General features: G+C 43.0%; 1 protein-coding gene across 2 annotated transcripts in view; it reads right to left on the bottom strand.

Annotated features, from left to right (window-relative positions):
* LOC123507996 overlaps positions 1-21,411 on the bottom strand; it is a 60,786-nt gene extending 39,375 nt beyond the window's left edge. The window contains exons 1-2 of one of the 2 annotated variants that reach the window (XM_045261340.1): positions 21,250-21,411; positions 20,647-20,827 (exon numbers count right to left, since the gene is read on the bottom strand). In XM_045261340.1, the coding sequence (XP_045117275.1) occupies positions 20,647-20,716 (70 nt within the window). In that variant the 5' untranslated portion in view covers positions 20,717-20,827; positions 21,250-21,411. Of the gene's footprint in view, positions 1-20,646 lie in introns of both variants that reach the window. The other variant, XM_045261341.1, reaches the window with a different exon arrangement.
* Between the last annotated feature and the right edge of the window lie 1,089 nt (positions 21,412-22,500).

Genomic DNA, 22,500 nt, shown 5'->3' with positions numbered 1-22,500 from the left:
ACCCACACACATACACTTTATCTTATCACACCCATACACACTCCTATCTAGTCACTTACAATAATCCTCACCTTCTTTCACCCATTCCTACTCATCCTTACCCCATACACATACATAAACATACATACACCCATACCCACACACATTCACCCCACCGTTATTCATCCTAGCACACCCATATACACCCCTGTGCAATAATCCTCACCCTCTTTCACCCATTTCTACCCATCCTTACCCCCCATAATGTAATATTTTTACTCACCTTTCCCCCATTGCAGTTTGTCCTCATTAATTTCATAACTAGTCACTCATCCAGTTACTCAATTTCACCTGCGCTTCACCTGTTCATCCTCGTTGCTTTAACCCTTTCAGTACCAGGACACGTTTTCATATTCATTCTGCTTACTATTTGGTGATTTTATACAGCTTCAGAAACTTATGTGCGGGATTAAGATAGTGAAGACTGTGGTTATTTATCTTTTGATCTCCATAAACCCTTCCTAATGTAAGTAAAATCGTCTAATCACACCCAAAACTCAAGATAAAAATGCGTCCCAGTACTGAAGGGGTTAACATTCACCTCGTTTCATGTAGACTCACACACATATGAGCTTTCTATCGCCCTCCTCCTCCTCCTCCTCCTCCTCCTCCTCCTCCTCTTCCATCAAATAACTCTTCCCCAATTTTTTTTTTTTTCCCCGTCTCGTCCCAAAAATCCTGCTCTCCCTCGGTCGACACTCAAACGTATTAATAAAAGTGCAAGGGTTATGTTTTTGTTCTGATTATTATTGCATTTGATTACGTGATGTTATGTTGTGCTGCTTGTAGTGCCTCTCTAGATTGTGGCTTTGTTTCCATATGCTGTTGTTTTCTGTTTTACTCTGTATGTTGTGTGTGTGTGTGTGTGTGTGTGTGTGTGTGTGTGTGTGTGTGTGTGTTAGGTGAATGTTTTGTCTTTTGTCTTGTCCTGTTTCTCCACATTCAAGTTCTGGGAGGAAAGAAATGAGGTGGATGTACAGTAAGCTTTCTGTTTCCTTAAGTTCTTTTTTTTTCTTTTTTTACATGAGGCTGCAAGGAAAGTGATATTACGATGACTCTTGTTCACGATATTAGCTTTATAGTTGACCCTTTAGTCTCTACCCCTTCCTCCTTCCTTTCTTCCATTCTTTCTTTCTTGTATTTATTAATTTCTTTACTCTCATATCTTGCTATCAATACTGTTACGATGTGTGCTACTTATTCAATATACTTTTTAGTTTTCATGTTAACAACTACTACTACTACTACTACTACTACTACTACTACTACTACTACTACTACTACTACTACTACTACTACCACTACTACCACCACGAAACTTCCTACGCATTTCAAATCAGTGAGCAAACTTCTATCACTCACTTCCTCTTCATTCCCGTGGCCCCTTAGATCCACCCGTCCACCCTTCCACACACACACACACACACACACACACACACACACACACACACACACACACACACACACACACACACACACACACACACACACACACTCTCTCTCTCTCTCTCTCTCTCTCTCTCTCTCTCTCTCTCTCTCTCTCTCTCTCTCTCTCTCTCTCTCTCTCTCTCTCTCTCTCTCTCTCTCTCTCTCTCTCTCTCTCTCTCTCTCTCTCTCTCTCTCTCTTTTCTCTCCACATGGAGTCGGAACATTTGTGGTCGCCGTGTGTATGAAGGTGTTTCTGTGTCTCGGCCCAAGGCAGGTGTGTTGTGTGCGTGTCAAATTCTCGACAATGAAAAGCCAACATTGTTATTTTCATGCTAACTGCTTCTTATTCTTCCTCTTCTTCCCACGCCGCTGGAGGGAAGGGGAGGGTATAAGACAGGATGAGAAGGATTAGAAGTAGATGGTCAAATAGTATGAAGAAGGATAAGATGAGTGATGATGGTGGATACGAGGAGAAGGAGAAAGAAAGTGCTGGATTATGAGAAGTAGATAGAAAGAAGTACGCATGAACACAAAAAGATGATGATAATGGTGATAAAGACGGGATAAAGAGATAGTTGGGTTTGGAGACAGATGAAGAGGAAGACCAGGATGAGAAGGAGAAAGAGGATGAGGAGGAGGAAGAAGAAGAAGAAGAAGAAAAAGAAGAAGAGGGCGGAAGTGGTGGTGAACGAGAAAAACGAGAAAAAAATAATGAAGTGTGAAGAAAGGAAGATGATGAGGAGGAAGAGGAGAAGTAGGAAGAAAAGGAGGTAATGGAGTATGACAAAAAAAAAAAAAAGAAGAGGAGGAGGAGGAGGAGGAGGAGGAGGAGGAAGAGAAGGAGAACGAGGTCGAAGAGATAAAAAAAGGACAAGAAATGACCTGTTTCTGTGTGTGTGTGTGTGTGTGTGTGTGTGTGTGTGTGTGTGTGTGTGTGTGTGTGTGTGTGTGTGTGTGTGTGTGTGTGTGTATAACATCCATCACCACCGCAACCATGATTCCTACGTCAACAATTGCAGCGACATGAAATAAAACGCAATTTTCACCTACTCCCCCTCACTCCCCCGACCTTCCTTCCCCTCTCCCTTCCCCTCCCCCCTCCATCATCCCATTGTGGTGGTAGTAATAGAAGTGCCGGAGGAGGAGAAGGAGGAGGAGGAGGAGGAGGAGGAGGAGGAGGAGGTGATGATGGTAGTGTAGGAAGAAGAGGTGTTGAAGATGAAGATGATGAAGGAAAATAAGTAGGAGGAGATGGTGACTATTGTAAAGGAAGAGGAGGAAGAGGAATGGAAGGCCTTAGAGGGAAGTATTGGAGGAGGAGGAGGAGGAGGAGGAGGAGGAGGTGATGATGGCTTGTAGTAAGGGTCTTCACCTACCATTCCAAGTATTGACAAGTCGATTGACCTGTTTAACTGTCACCTGCCAACCCACGCCCTCACCTGTCCTACAACCCTCCTACAGTGTCCTCCTCCTCCTCCTCCTCCTCTTTCCAAACAGTCTGTAAGGGTCAAAAGGTTTGTTGCTGTTCGATTACATGAAGGAATGGAGCCACAGGTGAGACGGAGGAGTGAAGGGATGAAGGGTAAAGGTGATTGAAAGGAAGGGCTGAAGGAATGAAGGGGTACATGTGAAGGGAAGGAAAGGCTGAAGGATTGAAGGGCACAGGTGAGGGGAAGAAAGGGGTGAAGGGATGAAGGATTACAGGAAGGAATGTCTGAAGGGATGAAGGGGTAAAGGCGAGGGGAAGGAAAGGGTGAAGGGATAAAGGGCCACAGGTAAGGTTGAATGAGTGAAGGGGCATAGGTGAGGGGAAGCAAAAGGGGAGCTACACGTCACCTGAACACCGCCCTTCATTTTTCCCTTAATTTGCATTAAATTGTTTTCGATACCATTCAGTTTTTTTATCTGATTTTTTTCGACTTTTTTTTTCATTATTTATTTATTTAATTTTTTTTACTCATCTGTTCCCTTAGTCTTGCTGTCATTTTTTGTACCTTCTCCCTCAACGTACTGTCCGCCCCGCCTCTGTCTGTCTGTCTGTATGCATGTATGTGTGTGCCTCTGACACGGAGAGAGTAACCACTAATAAAACATTTTTCAATAACCATTGTAAAATGGAAATCAATTCATTTTAATTTGATTCAATTTAATTTAACTTAATTCAGTTAAATTCAATTCAATTTAATCTAATTTAGTGGTGGTGGTGGTGGTCCCATTGGTGGTCTTTTTTCCTCTCCTGGTGGTGGTGGTGCTCCTAACCCAAATTCCTGATGGTGGTTTGTCCTGCTGCTGCTGCTGCTCCTTCTTCTCAGCTGACGGGGTTGGTGGGCCCCATTCAGTGGGATGAGATTCAATGTCACTTAGCCCCTCCCCCACTGACCCGGTCAGTACACCTCCCCCAGCCACTGACACCCATCAGTGATTGTGGTGTGACTGACTCATGCCAGCTTCCACCCTCCCCCCTCCCCCCACTGACCCGGTCAGTACACCTCCCCCAGCCACTGACACCCATCAGTGACTGTGGTGTGACTGACTCTCGTCAGTGACCTCCCAGACATTGAATCTCATCCCACTGAATGGGGCCCACCAACCCCGTCAGTGAACTCTTTCTTCTTCCTCTGCTGCTGCTGCTGCTGCTTCCTCTTCTTCTTCTTCTGCGAGAGCAGCTCTCCCCTGGGCAGCTCTTCACCACTGTATGTTCTTTGGGAACACATTTTTTTGAGTTCTGAGTGGAGTTCGAACCCTTGCTTCCCTCACGCCAGTATTAAAGTGCATCACTCTACCACTGAGCCACGAGGAACCAACGGAAATATTGCAAAGTTGGTCTATTTCCCCATCTTTTGTTCATGTTAATATACATTAAAGGAGAAATTTTGTTGTTTATAGTGTCAATATTTTTTTAACCCCTTGAGGGATTTGAACGCTGGTGTCCGCCATTAGTGTTTCCAGGAGCGTCACTCTATCCACTGGGCCATGGGAACCTCAGCAGGCCAGGTGATTAAGTAAAGAGGATAATCTAAACACAATATTTCCCTTCCTGTTTTCATGCCGCGCCAAAAGTTCATAGGAATTACGGCTGGCGATTTTGATGCGAACGTTCACATTGACAACGATGATAAGATGAAACCAAGTATTGTGCGTTGCTGTGGGAGTATTAGCCACGGCGTGAACACACCAATACTACTTTTGTAGTACGTAGTAGTGTTACTGTTTCTTTGTCTTTCTGTCTTTCCTTTTATTTGTCCTCTCTCTCTCTCTCTCTCTCTCTCTCTCTCTCTCTCTCTCTCTCTCTCTCTCTCTCTCTCTTTCCAGCTATTTCTGTCGCACCTCTCCTCTCCCCGTCTCTCCTCCCCTTCCCTCTCCTCCCTGGCACACTCACTCAGCTGACTCACTCGTTCACCCGCAGCGACAGGTACTGATCAGCAGGGGAGGCTGGCGGCCACTCGGGATGGACAATTTATGGTCGTAATCACTCAGCTAATCACCGCTCACCGTGTCACCCCAAAAACCCTTCCGTCCTGGCTTAAAATAGATGAATTCAAGGAAGAATAATGTAAATTTTTTCCTTTTTTTTTTTTTTCTTTATTTTCTTCAGAATGTCACTATAGCTACTAGGACAATTCACCACCATAAAAACCTTTCTGTCGTGGCTTGAAATATCTTTTGAAAATTTAAGACAGAAAAGAATGATCTCTCACGAGTTGATGTATTTCAGGAAGTGATGACGAGAGAGACCTGTATTTATGACTGAATGGAAATCAAAGTATATAAGAACATAAAGAGACTGCAAAGGACGAGTTGACATAATTTAAATACTGGCAAAGAATGTAACCAGTACTTGACACCCAGTGGAGAGCAAAGGCGAGCTGACGGATTTAGGGAAGTGATGACGAGAGTGACTTGTATTTATGACTGTATAAATCGAGGTACACAAGAACATGAAACTGCAAAGGGAGAGTTGACATGATGAAGGAAGTGAGGAGGAGAGGGACCTGTAGTTATGACTGTGTTGAAATCAAGGTTCATAAAATTATAGAGATTGCAAGAGCCAATTGACATAATTGCGGAAGTGACGACGTGAAGAACGTATAATTAAAACTGTGGAAATCAAGTTACAAAACACAAAGAGATAACATGGAGTGAGTTGGCATGATTAAACAAGTGACGAAGAGAGGGATTGTAGTTATGACCGTTTGGAACCATGCGTGCTTTGGGGTCCGAGGGGTCTCCAAGCGCACGGGTTCGAATCCTGTCCACGGTCCGAGTGTAGGTTGGGTTTCCTCACTCTGGTCAACGGTTTCCTAGCGGGTGAGCTTTGAAATAGAAGGTACCCCAAAAAGTAAGCCCTTTAGCCCAGAAATTCCCGTGAAAAGTTCTCATGGTATGAATAAAAAAAAAAGGGGGATAGGATTGCAAAAGGGCCAGTTGACATGACTAAAGAAGTGACGGCGAGAGGGCTCTGTAGTTAATTCCGTGTGGAAGTCAAAGAACGAAAGAATAGAGGAATGCAAAGTTGACACATTTAAACAAGTGACGAGCTGAGGTACTTGTACTAGACACTTAGTTACCTGTCCCCGTGCAGGTCTTGGAGAGTTAGCCAAAAGAAGGGGATAAAAGTTTCAAGACATTTTTCTCCTTTTGGCTAACTCTCTTGGACCTGTACGGGGACTGGCTACTTAGTGGAGAGTTTTGTTTAACTATTTTGTTGCCCTTGACCAGTTTTCCCTTCTTATATATATATAAAAAAAAAAAAACTACGAGAACATTTAAACAAGTGACGAGGAGACAGACTTATACCTAATACCATGTTGAGATCAGTGTACATGAAAATATAAGTAAATAATAAAGACACAGTTGATGCATCCCTTTTACATGACAGTTCCGAATGTACAATAAGGCACCTCCGGAATTCACACATGGCAGCTTCTGATAGTCTCCGTGCCGCTCCTTGAGACAGGCAGCTTTCATTACGTAAGAATTCGTCACTTTGAAACGTTGATTTTATTCGGGAAAATAATCATATACGAGGAGAATGTGGCGTGTGAATAAGTTGCGTCATTGAACAGTTAGCGGGTTGTCTGGTTTATGCTACGTCTACAGCCTTACTGAAAAAAGAATAACCTACCCTGTCAGTAGTAGTGTTTAGATAATGAAAGTGACACAGACAGACCATCACTACAGCACACCCTCCTCACCAACGAAGACACACTTACCAAACCTTTATCAGCCTGCACAGCGAGGAATAACAGCATGTATCGTTTAATTAACCTGCACCTTTATTAATACGCTGTCAGTAGTAGAGCCTTTCGATAATGAAACTAACAGACAGACCATCACTCCACCACACTCTCCTTATCAACCTGCACACACTTCCCTAAAATTCTATTAGCTTATACAGCGAGGAATAGCATATATCAACTAATTAACCTGCACCTTCACACCTTTATGTCTCCTCAGTTAACCTACCTAACCACTGCCTTCATTTTGCACCAAAGAAATCACACATTAACCAAAACCTTTATCAGCCAAGACAACGAGGAATAACTGCACATATAACAACTAATTAACCTTCACACCTTTACGCCTCTTCACCTATGCTAACAGCCTAACCACTGGCCTCATTTTCCACTAAAGAAATCACACGCACACCGAAAATTGAACAGCCTAGACAGCGAGAAATAACTGCATATGGAGCAACTAATTAACCTTCACACCTTTACGCCTTTACGCCCCTCACTTAACCAATTTTTGCCCTCATTTTTCATTCAAGAAATCACACACCAACCTATACAGTGAAAAATAACTCGCATACATGACAACTAATTAACCTTCACACCTGTACACCGTCTCACCTATGTAACCAGCCTATGTAACCCTCATTTTCCACCAAATAAATCACACATCAACCAAAAATCTTTATTGGCCTATACAGCGAAAAATAACTTGTATATATAACAATTAATTAACCTTCACACCTGTACACCTTCTCACCTGTGTAACCAGCCTAACCACTGCCCTCATTATCCACTTAAGAAGTCACACGCCAACCAAAACCTTTATCAACCTAGACAGTGAAGAATAAGGTCCATATTCTGAAACGCTTTGCTCTCTCACCATCACTGCTTTCCAAAGGCTCCTGTTGAAAATACTCGTGTTTTTAGGAAAATTTTTATGGTTCTGGTGATAGATTGGCAAGGTTTCTAGTTCATTAAAAAGGGAAACTGTCTTGAAAACCCGACTACTTGTCTCTGTGGCCTTGCAAAATTGTCGTAATGAAGGGAGAAGGCGTTTCTGAACATGGGTTTAACTTGCATATACAACAACCAACTAACTAACAGCTTTACACCTTAATTAACGTCTCCTCACCTAAATAGCCTAACCGCTGCCCTTATTTTCCACTAAAGTAATCACGGCTGCACATTTTCTCCCTGGCGCGGCTCTGAGACCAAGCCATCACCGCTGCAAACCAAGGCTCTTCATTAACCATCGACTTTTTCGTACCAAACTCGCTACAACTATATTTCCACAACATGCTGGCCAGTACCGTCACCTCCCGCCCTCCCTGCCCCGCCCACCCATCCAGTCCAGCCGCCTACGCCTCCGCTACGTCCAGTCCAGCCACCCACACCTCCGCCACGTCCAGCAGGGTATAATTAGGGCAAGTCGAACATCTAAGCCGCGCTATATCGAACTGTCGAGTCTGTGAAGTCAATCTGATTTAGGCTACTCGTCTCTCACTCTCCCTCTCTCTCTCTCCCTCTCCCTCTTTCCCCCTCTCCCTCCTCTTCCATCCAGCTCCACTTCTCAGATGAGTATCAACACTTTCCTTCTCCCTCTCCTTCCCTCCACTCCTCCTCCTCCTCCTCCTCCTCCTCCTCCTCCTCCTCCTCCTCCTCCACCACGTCTCTCTGCCTCTTCCGCCGTCTCTCTCAACTCCTTCTCCCTATCACCTCCTCCGAATGTGTATTGATACCCTTACCTCCTCCTCCTCCTCCTCCTCCTCTTCCTCTTCCCGAACGTCCCCACCACCCACACCAAGTTTCCTCGATCAGTTATTCTGGCCGGGAGATGAGGCTATGGAGAGGAGGAGGAGGAGGAGGAGGAGGAGGAGGAGGAGGAGGAGGGGAATGTCTTGATGCTATTCATGGTTGGAGAAAACGATATACAAATTCCCTTAGTCTCAAGTTAGAATGCTATTACTACTATTACTACTACTACTACTACTACTACTACTACTACTACTACTACTACTACTACTACTACTACTACTACTACTACTACTACTACTACTACTACTACTACTACTACTACCACCACCACTACTACTACTACTACTACTACTGTGACTTCCGACGTAAAAAAACACATATTCCACCGCAGATAAAACAAACAAACTCACGAACAAGCAAAAAAAAAAACATCATCAAAAAAAAAAAAAAAAAACATCCCGGACCGTAGCAAGAATAAAAATAGATATACGAAAAAGAAAGTCGCATGTTCACACACACACACACACACACACACACACACACACTCTTACTCCCCTTATCCTCTACGCTCCTACCCTGCCCCCCCTACTCCCTCCTACCCTCCTTACACTCCCCCCTCCCACCTGTCCCCCACCCCTCTACCACCCACTACTCTCAGATACAATCTCTGATCGGATTGCTGTGACTCTATTAACCGTACCGGATTTCTTGTTGCGGCTTGTGTGTGTGGAGAGAGAGAGAGAGAGAGAGAGAGAGAGAGAGAGAGAGAAAAGGAAAGGTATGTATATGTGTCTTTGTAGTTTTGGCATTCTATAACAATCTCTGCTATTCACTCTTCCTCCTCCTCCTCCTCCTCCTCCTCCTCCTCCTCCTCCTCCTCCTCCTCCTCCTCCTCCTCCTCCTCCTCCTCCATTCCCACTACTCTCCCCACCCCGCCCCCCCCCCCTTGGCAGCTTGCGGATCGCCCCAGCCCTTGACAGTATTACAAGAGGCACAATCACAGTGACTCAAGGCATAGATCAAGTGTCAGTGGTGCGGGGGCGTGACTGGTGAGGTGTAACTTGTGGCTTCACCTCACCTCACCTCACCTCACATTGTCTCACCTCATCTAACGTAACCTAATTTCACCTCACCTCACATTACTTCACCTAACCTAATTTTACGGTATCCCACTTCACTTCACTTGACGTAACCTGATTTCACATTACCTCACTTCACCTAACCTAACCTCATCTTACATTACCTAACTACAACTAACCTAACCTAACCTCACATCACCTCACTTCCACTAACTTAACCTTATATAGTACCTCACTTTATCTTACCTCACCTAACAGTAGCTCGCTTCACTATTCTTTTTTTTTTTTATTAAGGGCAAAAAAAAATTAATATTGGAAAGAAAAAGGCCCACTGGAATTGTAGTCTCCATAAAAGATTAAAAAAAGTTAGTCAGAATTCAGGGACAAATAACCTACAACCTAACCTGACTTCACATTACTTCACGTTCACCTCACCTCTCTCAACACTGTATCTCGTGTAAATAATGTAGAAATCTTATTAATCTGTGACATCATCCGTAAAAAAAAAAACACACATGAAAACCCTCACAGCTTAACCACTAACTCGTACTCAGAAACACTTTTTTTTTTTTTACGTAGCTAAATGTTTGCATCGATTTAATTCTAGCATCCGTACCGCTAGTTAAGAGACGCTGAGGTACTGAGAGGGGCTAAGGTGTGTGTGTGTGTGTGTGTGTGTGTGTGTGTGTGTGTGTGTGTGTGTGTGTGTGTGTAACTGCTGCCTTGCTAGGAAACATGTCTATTGTTCTATCCTTTTAATTCCTTTCCTTCACATATCTACTGTCCTCTCCTTTCAGTTCTTTCTCCTTTAGCCAACAAATAAATAAAACCAACTAACCTACTTATAAGACCACAGTTGTTCGCAACCTTCCATGATCCTTTGCAAAAACCAGCGAGTATGATAGAAAAGCGAAACATAACAACCTACCAACCTATTTAGAGCCACCGCTGTTTGTAATCCCTTTCCAAACCACCACTGCTTCCCTCCCGCTCTTCGCTGTACGGAACTTTACCCTCACTCTTCACATTATGCCGTCTGACAAGGAAAAAAACGCCACTAATAGCACACAATTACCCAGGGTTAATTTAAACTTGCTTACGCGTGATTGTTGGTGAAAAGTTGATACCCACCCACCCTGAATTCTCTACCATGCTTCCTTTCCCCGTCAGGAGCAGCAGCGCATCCACCACTGGCCCATGAGGTACCACTGGGGAGCTGACATGTGCAAAGAGTGTGTGTGTGTGTGTGTGTGTGTGTGTGTGTGTGTGTCAAGGTGTGGGTTTTGCCAGGGCTTCGTCGATAGAGTGTGTAAGTGTGAGGGAGGAAGCGTGGGTGTGAATTTTTGTGTGAGTGATAAATGTTTTGAGAGAGAGAGAGAGAGAGAGAGAGAGAGAGAGAGAGAGAGAGAGAGAGAGAGAGAGAGAGAGAGAGAGAGAGAGATCCCGACACACACACACACACACACACACACACACACACACACACACACACACACACACACACACACACACACACACACACACACAGTACAAACAGACAAACAAACAGACAGACAGACAGATAGAAGGACTCGGTAAAATAACTAAAATCTGCCTGAACGATGTCCTATTAAACAAGATATTTTTGTGGCAGGTAACAGATTCCCTCCGATTACCTGGTGCCTGTGATTAATTGCAGTTTGAGAGAGAGAGAGAGAGAGAGAGAGAGAGAGAGAGAGAGAGAGAGAGAGAGAGAGAGAGAGAGAGAGAGAGAGAGAGAGAGAGAGGATACAAGCACTAATGATCAACTAATCATGCACTCAGTTAGAATATCAAATGTACAAGTAATGTTAATACCAAAACTAACCTAATGTCAGTTCACTTCACCTCACCTTATCTCACCTCACCTCTTCTCATCTCAATTCACCTAACCTTACCTCACCTCACAGAACCTCACATCACCAAACGTAACCTCAACGTACCCCACTTCACCTCACCTCTCTCAACAGCTTCTACTCGTGTGAATAATGTAAAAATCTTATTAATCTGTCTCATCAACCATAAAAAAAAAACTGTGCAAGTTAACCACATCTATTTCCAAAGGCCAAAGAGATGATTAACCGAGTTCTCAAGAGTGTCTCCTGCCAATAATATAGAAATCTGTTTAATCTGCCACTGAAACCATAAAAGTGCTTCCTTGGAAACTTATGTGACTTCAACTAGATCAGGGTCTTTTTAAAGTATTGGAGGTTTGGCGCAGAAATGTTTCAGCATATGGTCCTTTAGTCAACAGCTTGCGTGGGAGGAGGTGGTGGTGGTGGTGGTGGTGGCGGCGAAGGGTAGAAGTTACCACACGGAATCTCCAAGGCTTAAGAGCTTTGTCACGCTTTAGTGTTAGGAAACTTTAGAGCTGTAGGTGATCTTGTTGACGCTTTGTGGCTCTCTGTGGCTCTGTGTTCATTACTACAGGCACTCTTGTTCGCTTTACTCCCGCTGTTGATGGTGGTGGTGGTGGTGGTAGGTTAGTTGAGGCTATAGGGTGGCTGGGTGGCTGGGGGGGTGGGTGGCTGGTGGAGGCTTCGAATGCTAAGAATAACACGGGAATGTTGCACTTCGCCTTTTGTACTTGTGGAAAAAGAATTTGAAGGTGTTTTGGATGACGCGTTTTACCGTTTTCATTTATCACAAGTGAAATATGTGCCTTATCTATTTATTTATTCTTATATTTCTCTTTCGTCACAAATTTCTTCTTACAGCAGGGTATAGATATTGTTAGAGAGAGAGAGAGAGAGAGAGAGAGAGAGAGAGGAAATGTGTGAGGGAAGGTGGGGAAGAGATACCTGAAGGCCGAATCTAAGGTTGTGGGGGAAATAAATTGAAGGAGATAAGAATTACCGGTACAGAGAGAGAGAGAGAGAGAGAGAGAGAGAGTCACGTAGCAATGGAATAGTTACACAGACGGACGCAGGGAATGAATTATTTACGTTGAATACAATAATTACATTCCTTGCCTCTGTAGAAAGGTACGGCCTCCTGATTACCGTGACATTAGCATGGGTCGCCCGCCTACGTGTGTCTTTCTCGTGTCTCCTGGATTAGTTCAGACCGAGAAGGCGCAGGAAGGCTGTCTCGCTCGTTAGAAAAAAAAAAAAAAAACTAGTGCTTTTATTTTCTACCTCCATGGTAAAAGATACGAGAAAAGATAGAAAAGAAAAGGAGTAATGGTAATGTTTCTGTTCCTACTACTACTACTACTACTACTACTACTACTACTACTACTACTACTACTACTGTACTACTACTACTATTGACTTATATAAATGCACGTGTGCTCTTTACGGTAAAAAAAAAAAAAGATAAAAAAACAAATAATAGATAAATTAATAGTTAAAAATAAGATAGGATTCAGGCAAGTTGAGGATTTTGTCGTAAAGTTACCCCAGGAATCTCTCTCTCTCTCTCTCTCTCTCTCTCTCTCTCTCAGTAAGATACATCAAAACACTCACAAACGAGTAACACAAAAAAGTAACACATTTTCAGACGTCTATCCTTTGACGCAACATTCAGAGAACACTGAATTCTTTAAAAATTGTGGCGTCTTTTCACTCCTTTCAGTAGAGTTTGCGTACTGAAAGTCGTGGATAGCAATGGTATTTTTCTCATCTAATAACAGCTTCATAAGAGTTCTGTATCACTAGGAGGAAAATATATCCTTGAGAGTGGCGAGCTGTGTGTGTGTGTGTGTGTGTGTGTGTGTGTGTGTGTGTGTGTGTGTGTGTAGCTGACGGATGAGCACAAGACTGGGAGGGTAAAGATAAGCGAGGTGGGAGGGAAGGGCAGACTGGTGTGACGCTAAATATAGACACATTGCTGATAACACGACGTACCTATGCGAGAAGGTCTTAGTGGAGATAAAGATTGCTGATGCCAGATTCTATCACTGGCGTAACGGTGATAACAAAGGGAATCGTTAGGGTTAGTAATCACGGCTCGTACGCATTTTGAAACGTTTGGTGGCCTCATTACTGACTGTTTTCAAAGGCCACAGTGGTGGTCGGTCAGGCTCTCATGCAGGTGTGTCTTTTCTATTGGTGGTGCATAACCCGTGTTGAATTATCCCTAGAATCACAGAAGTGGTCCTAAATACTCAATTACTTTCAGCCTGTTCAAGAGGGCAGAGTAAAAATGTAGATGTCTACAATCTTAGAACTTTACAATCTCAGTGACAAGAAATGTAAAACTAGAAAATAGAGAGAAAAAGATATAAGAAAAATGTAATGAATGGATTCTCAGAGTGATATGTAACTGGAAAGGCCTCAATAATCATCCTCTTAATTCAAAGTTTGTTGGCAGGTTTCAATCATGAGACAAATTTGTGGATAACGCATGGCAATATGTATCACACAGGCAGTGACATTTGTAGGCTTACTCGTGGCATTCCCGGTAGAAAACATACGTAATACAGTTCCTGCGTCTTGCTTCTTCCCTTGCGTGTGTGAATGTTACCCAGTCACGTGATTAGACTATTGAAAAGAAGAAAATATATATAGCAACCTCGATAACAACTTTAATAACAATAATAATAATAATAATAATAATAATAATAATAATAATAATAATAATAATAATAATAATAATAATAATAATAATAATAATAATAATAATAATAATAATAATAATAATAATAATAATAATAATAATAATAATAATAATGATAATGTTAATAATAATGATAATACGAGCTAGGAATGTAATCAGGTCACTAGTGATTGAACGCTCTTTTTATCTTTCCCTTTATTCTCTGCGTTGTTTTGCGTCACAAATCTCCTATTCATGGAAGTGGGTTTGAGGCACACAGGAATACGTGCGTTGGTAATGGAGGCGCTGCGATAAAATCACTCCTCATACCGGATTCAAGTTATAAAGCAGCGTCTGTTCTTTCCCGACGTAACATGAATGGTCGAGTGGGTGGAAGCAATTCACCGCAGCAACGGGATCACAGACAGCAAGGTCTTAGTGTGGGAATCAATAGGATACACTTTATGGTTCAAATTGAGTAACCTTCACCTCTCACTTCCAAGTCTTGCGTCCCCCTGAGCTGCTGAGAGTACCACAAAACCTGGCTATTTTCAGCTTAACCCCTTCAATACTAGGGCATTTTTATCTTGAGATTTGTGTACGATCATACCATTTTATCGACATTAGGAAGGGTGTACGGAGGTCAGAAGATTAATAGCCACAGTCTTTGCTATTTTAATCTCCCATATAAGTTTCAGAAGCTGTATAAAATCAGCAGATAGTAAACAGAGTGAATATGAAAACGCGTCATGGTACTGTAGGGGTTAATACATCAGAGAATAATATTGAAGGAAAACTGTTCGTGCTAGATATGGGAAGGGAAATCAAGTAACCTCAACCTTCCAAGTCTTAAGGCCCCTTAGCTGCTGAGAGTACCACAGAACCTGACTATTTACGCGTTAATACATCGGAGAATAACATGGAAGGAAACGACTCAGTGTGGGAAGAAAAACTGAGTAAACTTCACCTCTTACGTTTAAGTCCTACGTCCCATTGAGCTGCTCAGAGTACCACAAAACCTGCCGAGTTAATGCATCGGAGAATAACACGGAGGGAACGAGACTCTTAATGTGGGAAGAAAAATCGAATAAGCTTCACCTCTCATTTCCAAGTCCTACGTCCTCTGAGCTACTAACAACATAAACCTTACTTATACATCAGAGGGTACAGTATTAAGAGAAAACGTCTGGTACTGTGGGAATTGAAAGGATGCAGTTCATTGGTAGAGATTGAGTAGCCTTCATCTCTTTCTCCTTTCCCCACCGCACAATATTTTTTCACAATTTTCCCACTGCAGTTTCTTGAATATGTAGTTCTAAGCTCTATAGGTGAGAAAAAGATTACTAAGCTATTTTTTCTTATTTTCTTTGTGTGTGTGTGTGCTCCTCTAAATATTTCTGTTCACGGTGCTTTGAGTGTCCATAAAGCACGGCCGTAGTGGAAGGCTTGATAGATAGATAGGTAGATAGACAGATAGCATATTATAAAGGAAAGCAGCTTTGAGTTACATATCAAGATTCTCTCTCTCTCTCTCTCTCTCTCTCTCTCTCTCTCTCTCTCTCTCTCTCTCTCTCTCTCTCTCTCTCTCTCTCTCTCTCTCTCTCTCTCCCACACGCAGCAATTAGTAGAATTATGTCTTTGTAACACCAGCGGGCATCCTTTTACTGGCCTGCCAAAGAAGCATTGAGCGCGTCATCAATCATTCTAAGAGTCTCCATCCCGAGCTTCGCGGAACAGTACTAATTTCCCGCCTGGATCAGATGAATCCTGGAAATACTGGAAATTTGATACGCAAGGAACCTGAGTCCGGACAAACAAGCACACGGTTTTTATTTTTAGTCTTTTTATTTTCTCTATTTCTGCTCATTGTTTTTTTGTTGTTGTTGTTTTTTTTTATATAGCGGCGTAGGATTGTGGTCATTGTGGTGGTGGAAATAAACGTTTTTTTACTCATTAAACAGAATATTTGAGTGACTTGAAGGTATTAAAGGTGTCGAGAAAGAATATGAGTTTTGAGTATACAAGGCACAAGTTATACATATTTTCACTTCACTGTTTCTGCTCACTTGAAAATACTTGAAGTGTTGGAAGTGAATATGTTATCGGTAATACTACGAAAACACCTTTTGTTCAGTCGTATAGGTAGTGAACGATATTTGCGTGACGTGAAACTATTTAAGATATCCAGAATAAGTATCTGTTATAGGTTAAACTTATCAAATACACCTTTTAGTTACTGACGCAATGATTCAGTTTATTCTTAACCCCTTCCGTACTGGGACACATTTTTACCTTTAGATTTGTGTACGATTAGACCATTTTATTGACATTAGGAAGGATCTATGGAGGTCAGAAGATTAATGGCCAGTCTTCACTATGTTAATTCCTCACATAAGTTTCTGAAGTTGTATAGAATCACCAAATAGTAAGCAGAGTGAATATGGAAACACGTCATGGTACTGAAGGGGTTAAAAATACTGCACTTATACGTTTTTTTTTTCTCTCTCTCCTACGTAACAAACCTTAGCACCGTCCCGCCATTGTCAGGTAAGAGAATACTTATAAACCACCAAAACACACAGTATCCCTCTCATTGCTATTTGGTACATTCATTTAACTGACTACAAATTACTAGGTATTTTTTTAATCACCTTTCTAGTAGATGTTTATAAAGACTTCATACATTCTTTCTTGTGATGTTACTTGTTCCATATTGTAGTGAAAGGCTTAAAATTGTACATTCCCGTGGCTTCTGTACTCTGAGACAATACTAAACACACCCTCGAGGACAGCAATAGCACCGCGTCGCCCGTGTGTTGCCCTGATGCTCGTATTTACAAATGCTTTACTCTTTCACCACGATAACTTTCCAAAGCCACACTGACAACTAGCGGGGTTTTCAAGACAGTTTCTCCTTTTGATATACTATAAATCTTGCCAATTCATCCCCAGAAACATAAAAATACCCTTAAAAATATGAGTACCTTCAACTACAGCCTTTGGAAAGCATGGTGAGAGAGCAAAGCGTTTCAGAATACAAGCTTAAGACGGGCTAATCCTTACACTGGACGCACTCTAAGGGACAAAGAGGAGAAAGAGAGAGACCTCCCCTCAACGAAAGCCACTAAGTTAATCCAGCCGCTGATAAAGGCAAAGGTGCACAGGAGGAAAACAGGCGGTATATTCACTCACTTCTGCGAAACCTATTCTTATCGTTGTTCATTATCGTGATCTGGGACATGTGGCGCACGGGTCCCTACGCACGTACTTACTCACATACATGCTACATACACCAATGCACACACTCCTAAACATGAAGTAACATACATACATACATACATACATACATGAACACACACTTATAGACATACTTTATGGTTTGTTGTTTGTTGTTATTGTTGTTGTTTTCGTTGCTATTGTTGTTGTTGTTGTTGTTGTTGTTGTTGTTGTTGTTGTTGTTGTTGTTGTTGTTGTTGATATTATTATCATTTTATTATTGTTATTATTATTATTATTATTATTATTATTATTATTATTATTATTATTATTATTATTATTATTATCATTATCATCATCATCACTATTATCATTACTGTTATTGTTTTTGTTGTTGTTGTTATCATCAAAATTATCATCATCGTGAATATCATTGTTAATTTCTATTATTATTATTATTATTATTATTATTATTATTATTATTATTATTATTATTATTATTATTATTATTATTATTATTATCATCATCATCATCATCATTGTTATTATTAGTAGTAATAGAAGTAGTAATATTGTCATTATCATCATCTTTGTTATCTATACTTTTCTCTCTCTCTCTCTCTCTCTCTCTCTCTCTCTCTCTCTCTCTCTCTCTCTCTCTCCGCCGCCATTATTTTCATGTCCGGGGCTTTCAGACGTAAGAATAACACGGCAGACTTGTAATGATAATAGGAGTAATAATGAGTCGGGCCGCCGCTTCACCGCTCCGCCCTCGCCACTCCCTAACAACGGAACGTGAATTTGCCGACATTTTTCAGAGCGGAAGAAATGTAAACACGTCGCTGCGCTATCACGTGTCCCGGCAGAATAAGAAAAAGAGAAGAACCTCCGCACAGAAAAGATACGTTTCCATAAAAATATCACCTATTATTACAGACCCCAGGATGCATGTGCGGAGAAGACAAAGGTGGGGGTTTAGTAATTACACATCAGACCACGAGATTAAAGTAGAGGATTGGAGTAATTGAAAGTAATTGAAAGTGTCCGCCGATATATGCCTTCAGATCAGGAATTTTGGAACCAGTTGAGATCGTAGACAAGGGAGAGACAGAGAGAAAGAGAGATTCAAAGGATACCAATAGAACAGGGTGCTTTCGGTAAACAAGTAAATATGGTGTTATAAATAGTTGTCTCTTATTATCTCTAAAAATAGGCGTTCCCGAGCCACACATGCAGTTACTCCCAACACAGGAAACTTTGATATTTTTTAAGGTAATTTCTGACTCTTGAATGCGTGAAGAGGACAATAAAATGTTTGACGCAAGTAGGAGAGATGAAACGTCACACACACACACACACACACACACACACACACACACACACACACACACACACACACACACACACACACTTCGGCATCATAGTCATAATCATTGAAAGCAGAGATGAGATTGATAAATGTGTGTGTGTGTGTGTGTGTGTGTGTGTGTGTGTGTGTGTGTGTGTGTGTGTGTGTGTGTGTGTGTGTGTGTGTGTGTGTGTGTGTGTGTGTGTATGTGTAAAACCACACATTTAAAGAGCCCAAAGTTTAAGACATTTCAACTACAATCTGAAGAAGACACGGAAATAAACAGGACACGTCAGTCATGAAAGAGAAAAATAGATGAACAATTAGAACACAAACTGACAACCTGGAGAAAAGTGAAGCGAGACAGACTAGATAGAGAGACTGACGACTGTCCTGAGGAGGCCTGGAATAGACTGAAGGGAAGAACAATAGCTAGGGACGAGTGGAGACGATATGGATTGTACTGAGATGAAATGAAATAGACTGGAGAACAAGAACAAGAGAACAAGAGCTGAGGACGAGTGGAGATGAGACAGACTGTACTAAAATGGCATGGAATAGACAGTTAGACAAGGGATGGGGACGAGTGGAGACTGTGGGAAAGATTTTGTCTTAAAGGTTGATAATTATGATATACACGTAAAACTTTTATAAAATATATCTTTTTGTACTCATTCATGTAATAATTATTTTTTTCCTCCCTAAAAATGCTACGCCTTTGTGATTACCCCGAGACAGAGCCAAAGAAGTTAGTGTTACAGATGCAGTGAAGGAATGACGGATGAGAGGAAATGATTGCTGGAAAGATCTTGTGCCGTAGTATACTCATAAAGGTTAGAAATTATGACATACACACACATATATGCATACGTATTGTAAAAAGTGCTATACGTGCAGTGAATGAATACTAGTAAAAATTTATATAATGGTGATGATATCCGCCATAGACTCCTTTATACCATACAGTATATAAAGGAGTCAATGCATACACGTATCCACATATCTGTGTATACACGCATACATATAGAAAACTGAGGTGTGCGTGGAATGAATGAATGCGTGAATGCTCGCGAAGACTGATAAAAATAATGATGATAATGATACACAAACACACCACACACACACACACACACACACACACACACACACACACACACACACATAGGTAGAGAAGACAAAGAGTTATACGTGTAATGAACGACTCGTAGGCTGAACAGGTGTGCCATTTCGCAGAGAAGACTTGGCCAATACATTAGTGAGTGACAAAACTTATCTAATATCAAGCCTCGGCCAACACCTGTCTGACGCACCTGACGGGGTGGGGGGAGAAGTTTACCTGTGTGTGTCATTGTTAAGGAAGTGTGGGTCGTGGGCAAGGTGTGGGGAGAGTGTGAGAAGGCGTACTGGAAGAAGAGGCGTGGGCGGCGTGATGGAGTGGTGGTGGGGATGGTGGTAGTGATGAAAGGTGGACATGTATACTGACAGGTGTGTGTGTGTGTGTGTGTGTGTGTGTGTGTGTGTGTGTGTGTGTGTGTGTGTGTGTGTGTGTGTGTGTGTGTGTGTTGGCTTGACGGGACACGCATGTATATTAATGTATATAACAGTGGAATGAGACACAGTGTGTGTGTGTGTGTCAAGTAGTAGTAGTAGTAGTAGTAGTAGTAGTAGTAGTAGTAGTAGTAGTAGCAGTAGTAGCAGCAGCAGCAGCAGCAGCAGCAGTAGTAGTAGTAGTAGTAGTAGTAGTAGTAGTAGTAGTAGTAGTAGTAGTAGTAGTAGTAGTAGTAGTAGTAGTAGTAGTAGTAGTAGTAGTAGCAGTTGTTGTTGTTGTTGTTGTTATAGTGGTAGTAGTAGTAGTAGTAGTAGTAGTAGTAGTAGTAGTAGTAGTAGTAGTAATGATAGTAGTAATAGTAGTTGCAGTAATAGTAAATGTCGGTAGTAGTACTATTAGCAGCAGCAGCAGCAGCGGTACTGTCAGTGGTAGAGTACTCACCGTGTGTGGCGGGGACGAGCAGCGTGAGGGCGAGCAGCACACACTTGGTGAGGGGGAGGAGGCCCTTCATGCTGCTGCCGCGTGTCAAGTCCTCGGTGCCTAGCGGGGCCAACTTCGGCTCCTCCGGGCAGTGCTTGCGATGGCTCACTGGAGGCCTGTCCTGTTGGCTCAGTTCACGGCACTGAGGGGGAGGGAGGGGAGAGGGTGGGTTGTAGGAGCAGTAGGGAAGGAGAGGGAGTGAGCGGGAGGGGGCGTGGGTGGGAGGGAATGTAACGCTGTACTTGGTTATCCGTATGAGGATCAGAAGAAGGAGTAAGTGTGATGAGCGTGAGGCGGGCGAGGGAGGGACAAGGGGTCAGCTCAGCACAGGTCACCCGCGCTACGGCTCCTCTTGAAGCTACAGACCAAAAGCACCGACTTGTTACTTTTCCAGACTCTACTTGGTGTGTGGTACTTGTGGTGGTTTGGCCAAGAGAACTGTGAGGAGGTAGTGGTGGGCAGTCACGGAGGTCTAAGAGAGGCCTGAGTGCGTTGTTCCGTGTGGCTTTAAGTGACCTAAACGGGAACCAAACAGACTTATATCCTGAGGACGACAATAAGCACCTTCACGCCACCGGGAGAGACTGTGCGTCTAAGCGAGCGAGACGTGGACACCAACTGTAGGCCGAGACTTGTCCTCACGCTACTGGCATGTCATCAGGCCGGAGCGGTGACGGGGCGGCGCGCGGGGCGGGAGGGAGGGAGCGTCTTGCCAGCCTGTCGAGACCCGCGCCCTTGAGGGTGTGAATGCTCCGCGGCCACTCCGCCTCATATATACTTGGCTGGGCTGTTGCACGCATGCCATCCACCGCTATCACCACTTAATCTCTCCACATTCACGGCCACTGATGTTACCTGGAATATTCACGCCCTCCAGACGATCCACCTGTGCGGCCCTGACCCTCCTGAGTCACCTCGCCGCGCCGCTCACCCTCCAGGCGCCACTCACCAAATTCTGCACTATGTCCCTCTTGGCGGAGTGACGTCACCGCTGTCTCGGCCAATAGGGAGGCAGAGAGCGTGGCGAGGAGCGTGGGTGAGGTCACAGCGGAGATTCATTCATGAAATTGGTTGTTGGAGGAAGGGAGGGAGGAAAGAGGCGGCAGCAACCACAGCAATGGGATTTTCTACCGCAGTGATTAAAGCGTTTCTGTCAGTACATCTATCATCTCTCCTCCTCCTCCTCCTCCTCCTCCTCCTCCTCCTCCTCCTCCTCCCTAGAGTGATACCTACCGCCACACGCAAGAAGAATCTCACCTGCACTCACCTGTTGATTGCCACACCTCACAGGTATGACAGGCGCACCTCAGATTTAATTACCGGTAAGAAAAGAACATTCACGGAAACATGAGGAGAGTATTACTGTGTTCATCAGTGACCTCCCCCACAATATCCAGTTTTTTGACCGCCACCTTTCACCCAGTCTCCAGTACGCATTACCAGTGCCTTCACATCTGAATTTCAATCATGATCGGTACTCTTTACTCTCTCCCCGGTACCTATTACCAATACTTTCACACTGGTACACAATCCTGACCGGTACTTTTCATTCTACTCCCAGTTCACGGCCACCCCCCGTACTCAATTATAAGCGGTACTTTCCATCATATTCCCAGTACGCGGCCACCCCCAGTATTCTAAACGGTACTTTTCTTCATATACCCAGTACGCGGCCACCCCCAATATTCTAAACGGTACTTTTCATTTTACTCCCAGTACGCGACCACCCCCAGTATTCTAACCGGTACTCTACATCATATTCCCAGCACACTACCATCTCCAGTATCCTGAATTGTACTTTCCATCCTATTCCCA

Source organism: Portunus trituberculatus, chromosome 24 (genome assembly GCF_017591435.1).
Source record: "Portunus trituberculatus isolate SZX2019 chromosome 24, ASM1759143v1, whole genome shotgun sequence".
NCBI classification, from domain to species: domain Eukaryota; kingdom Metazoa; phylum Arthropoda; class Malacostraca; order Decapoda; family Portunidae; genus Portunus; species Portunus trituberculatus.
The sequence above is the reverse complement of the archived record's forward strand: the minus strand, read 5'-3'. Positions and strand labels throughout refer to the sequence as shown.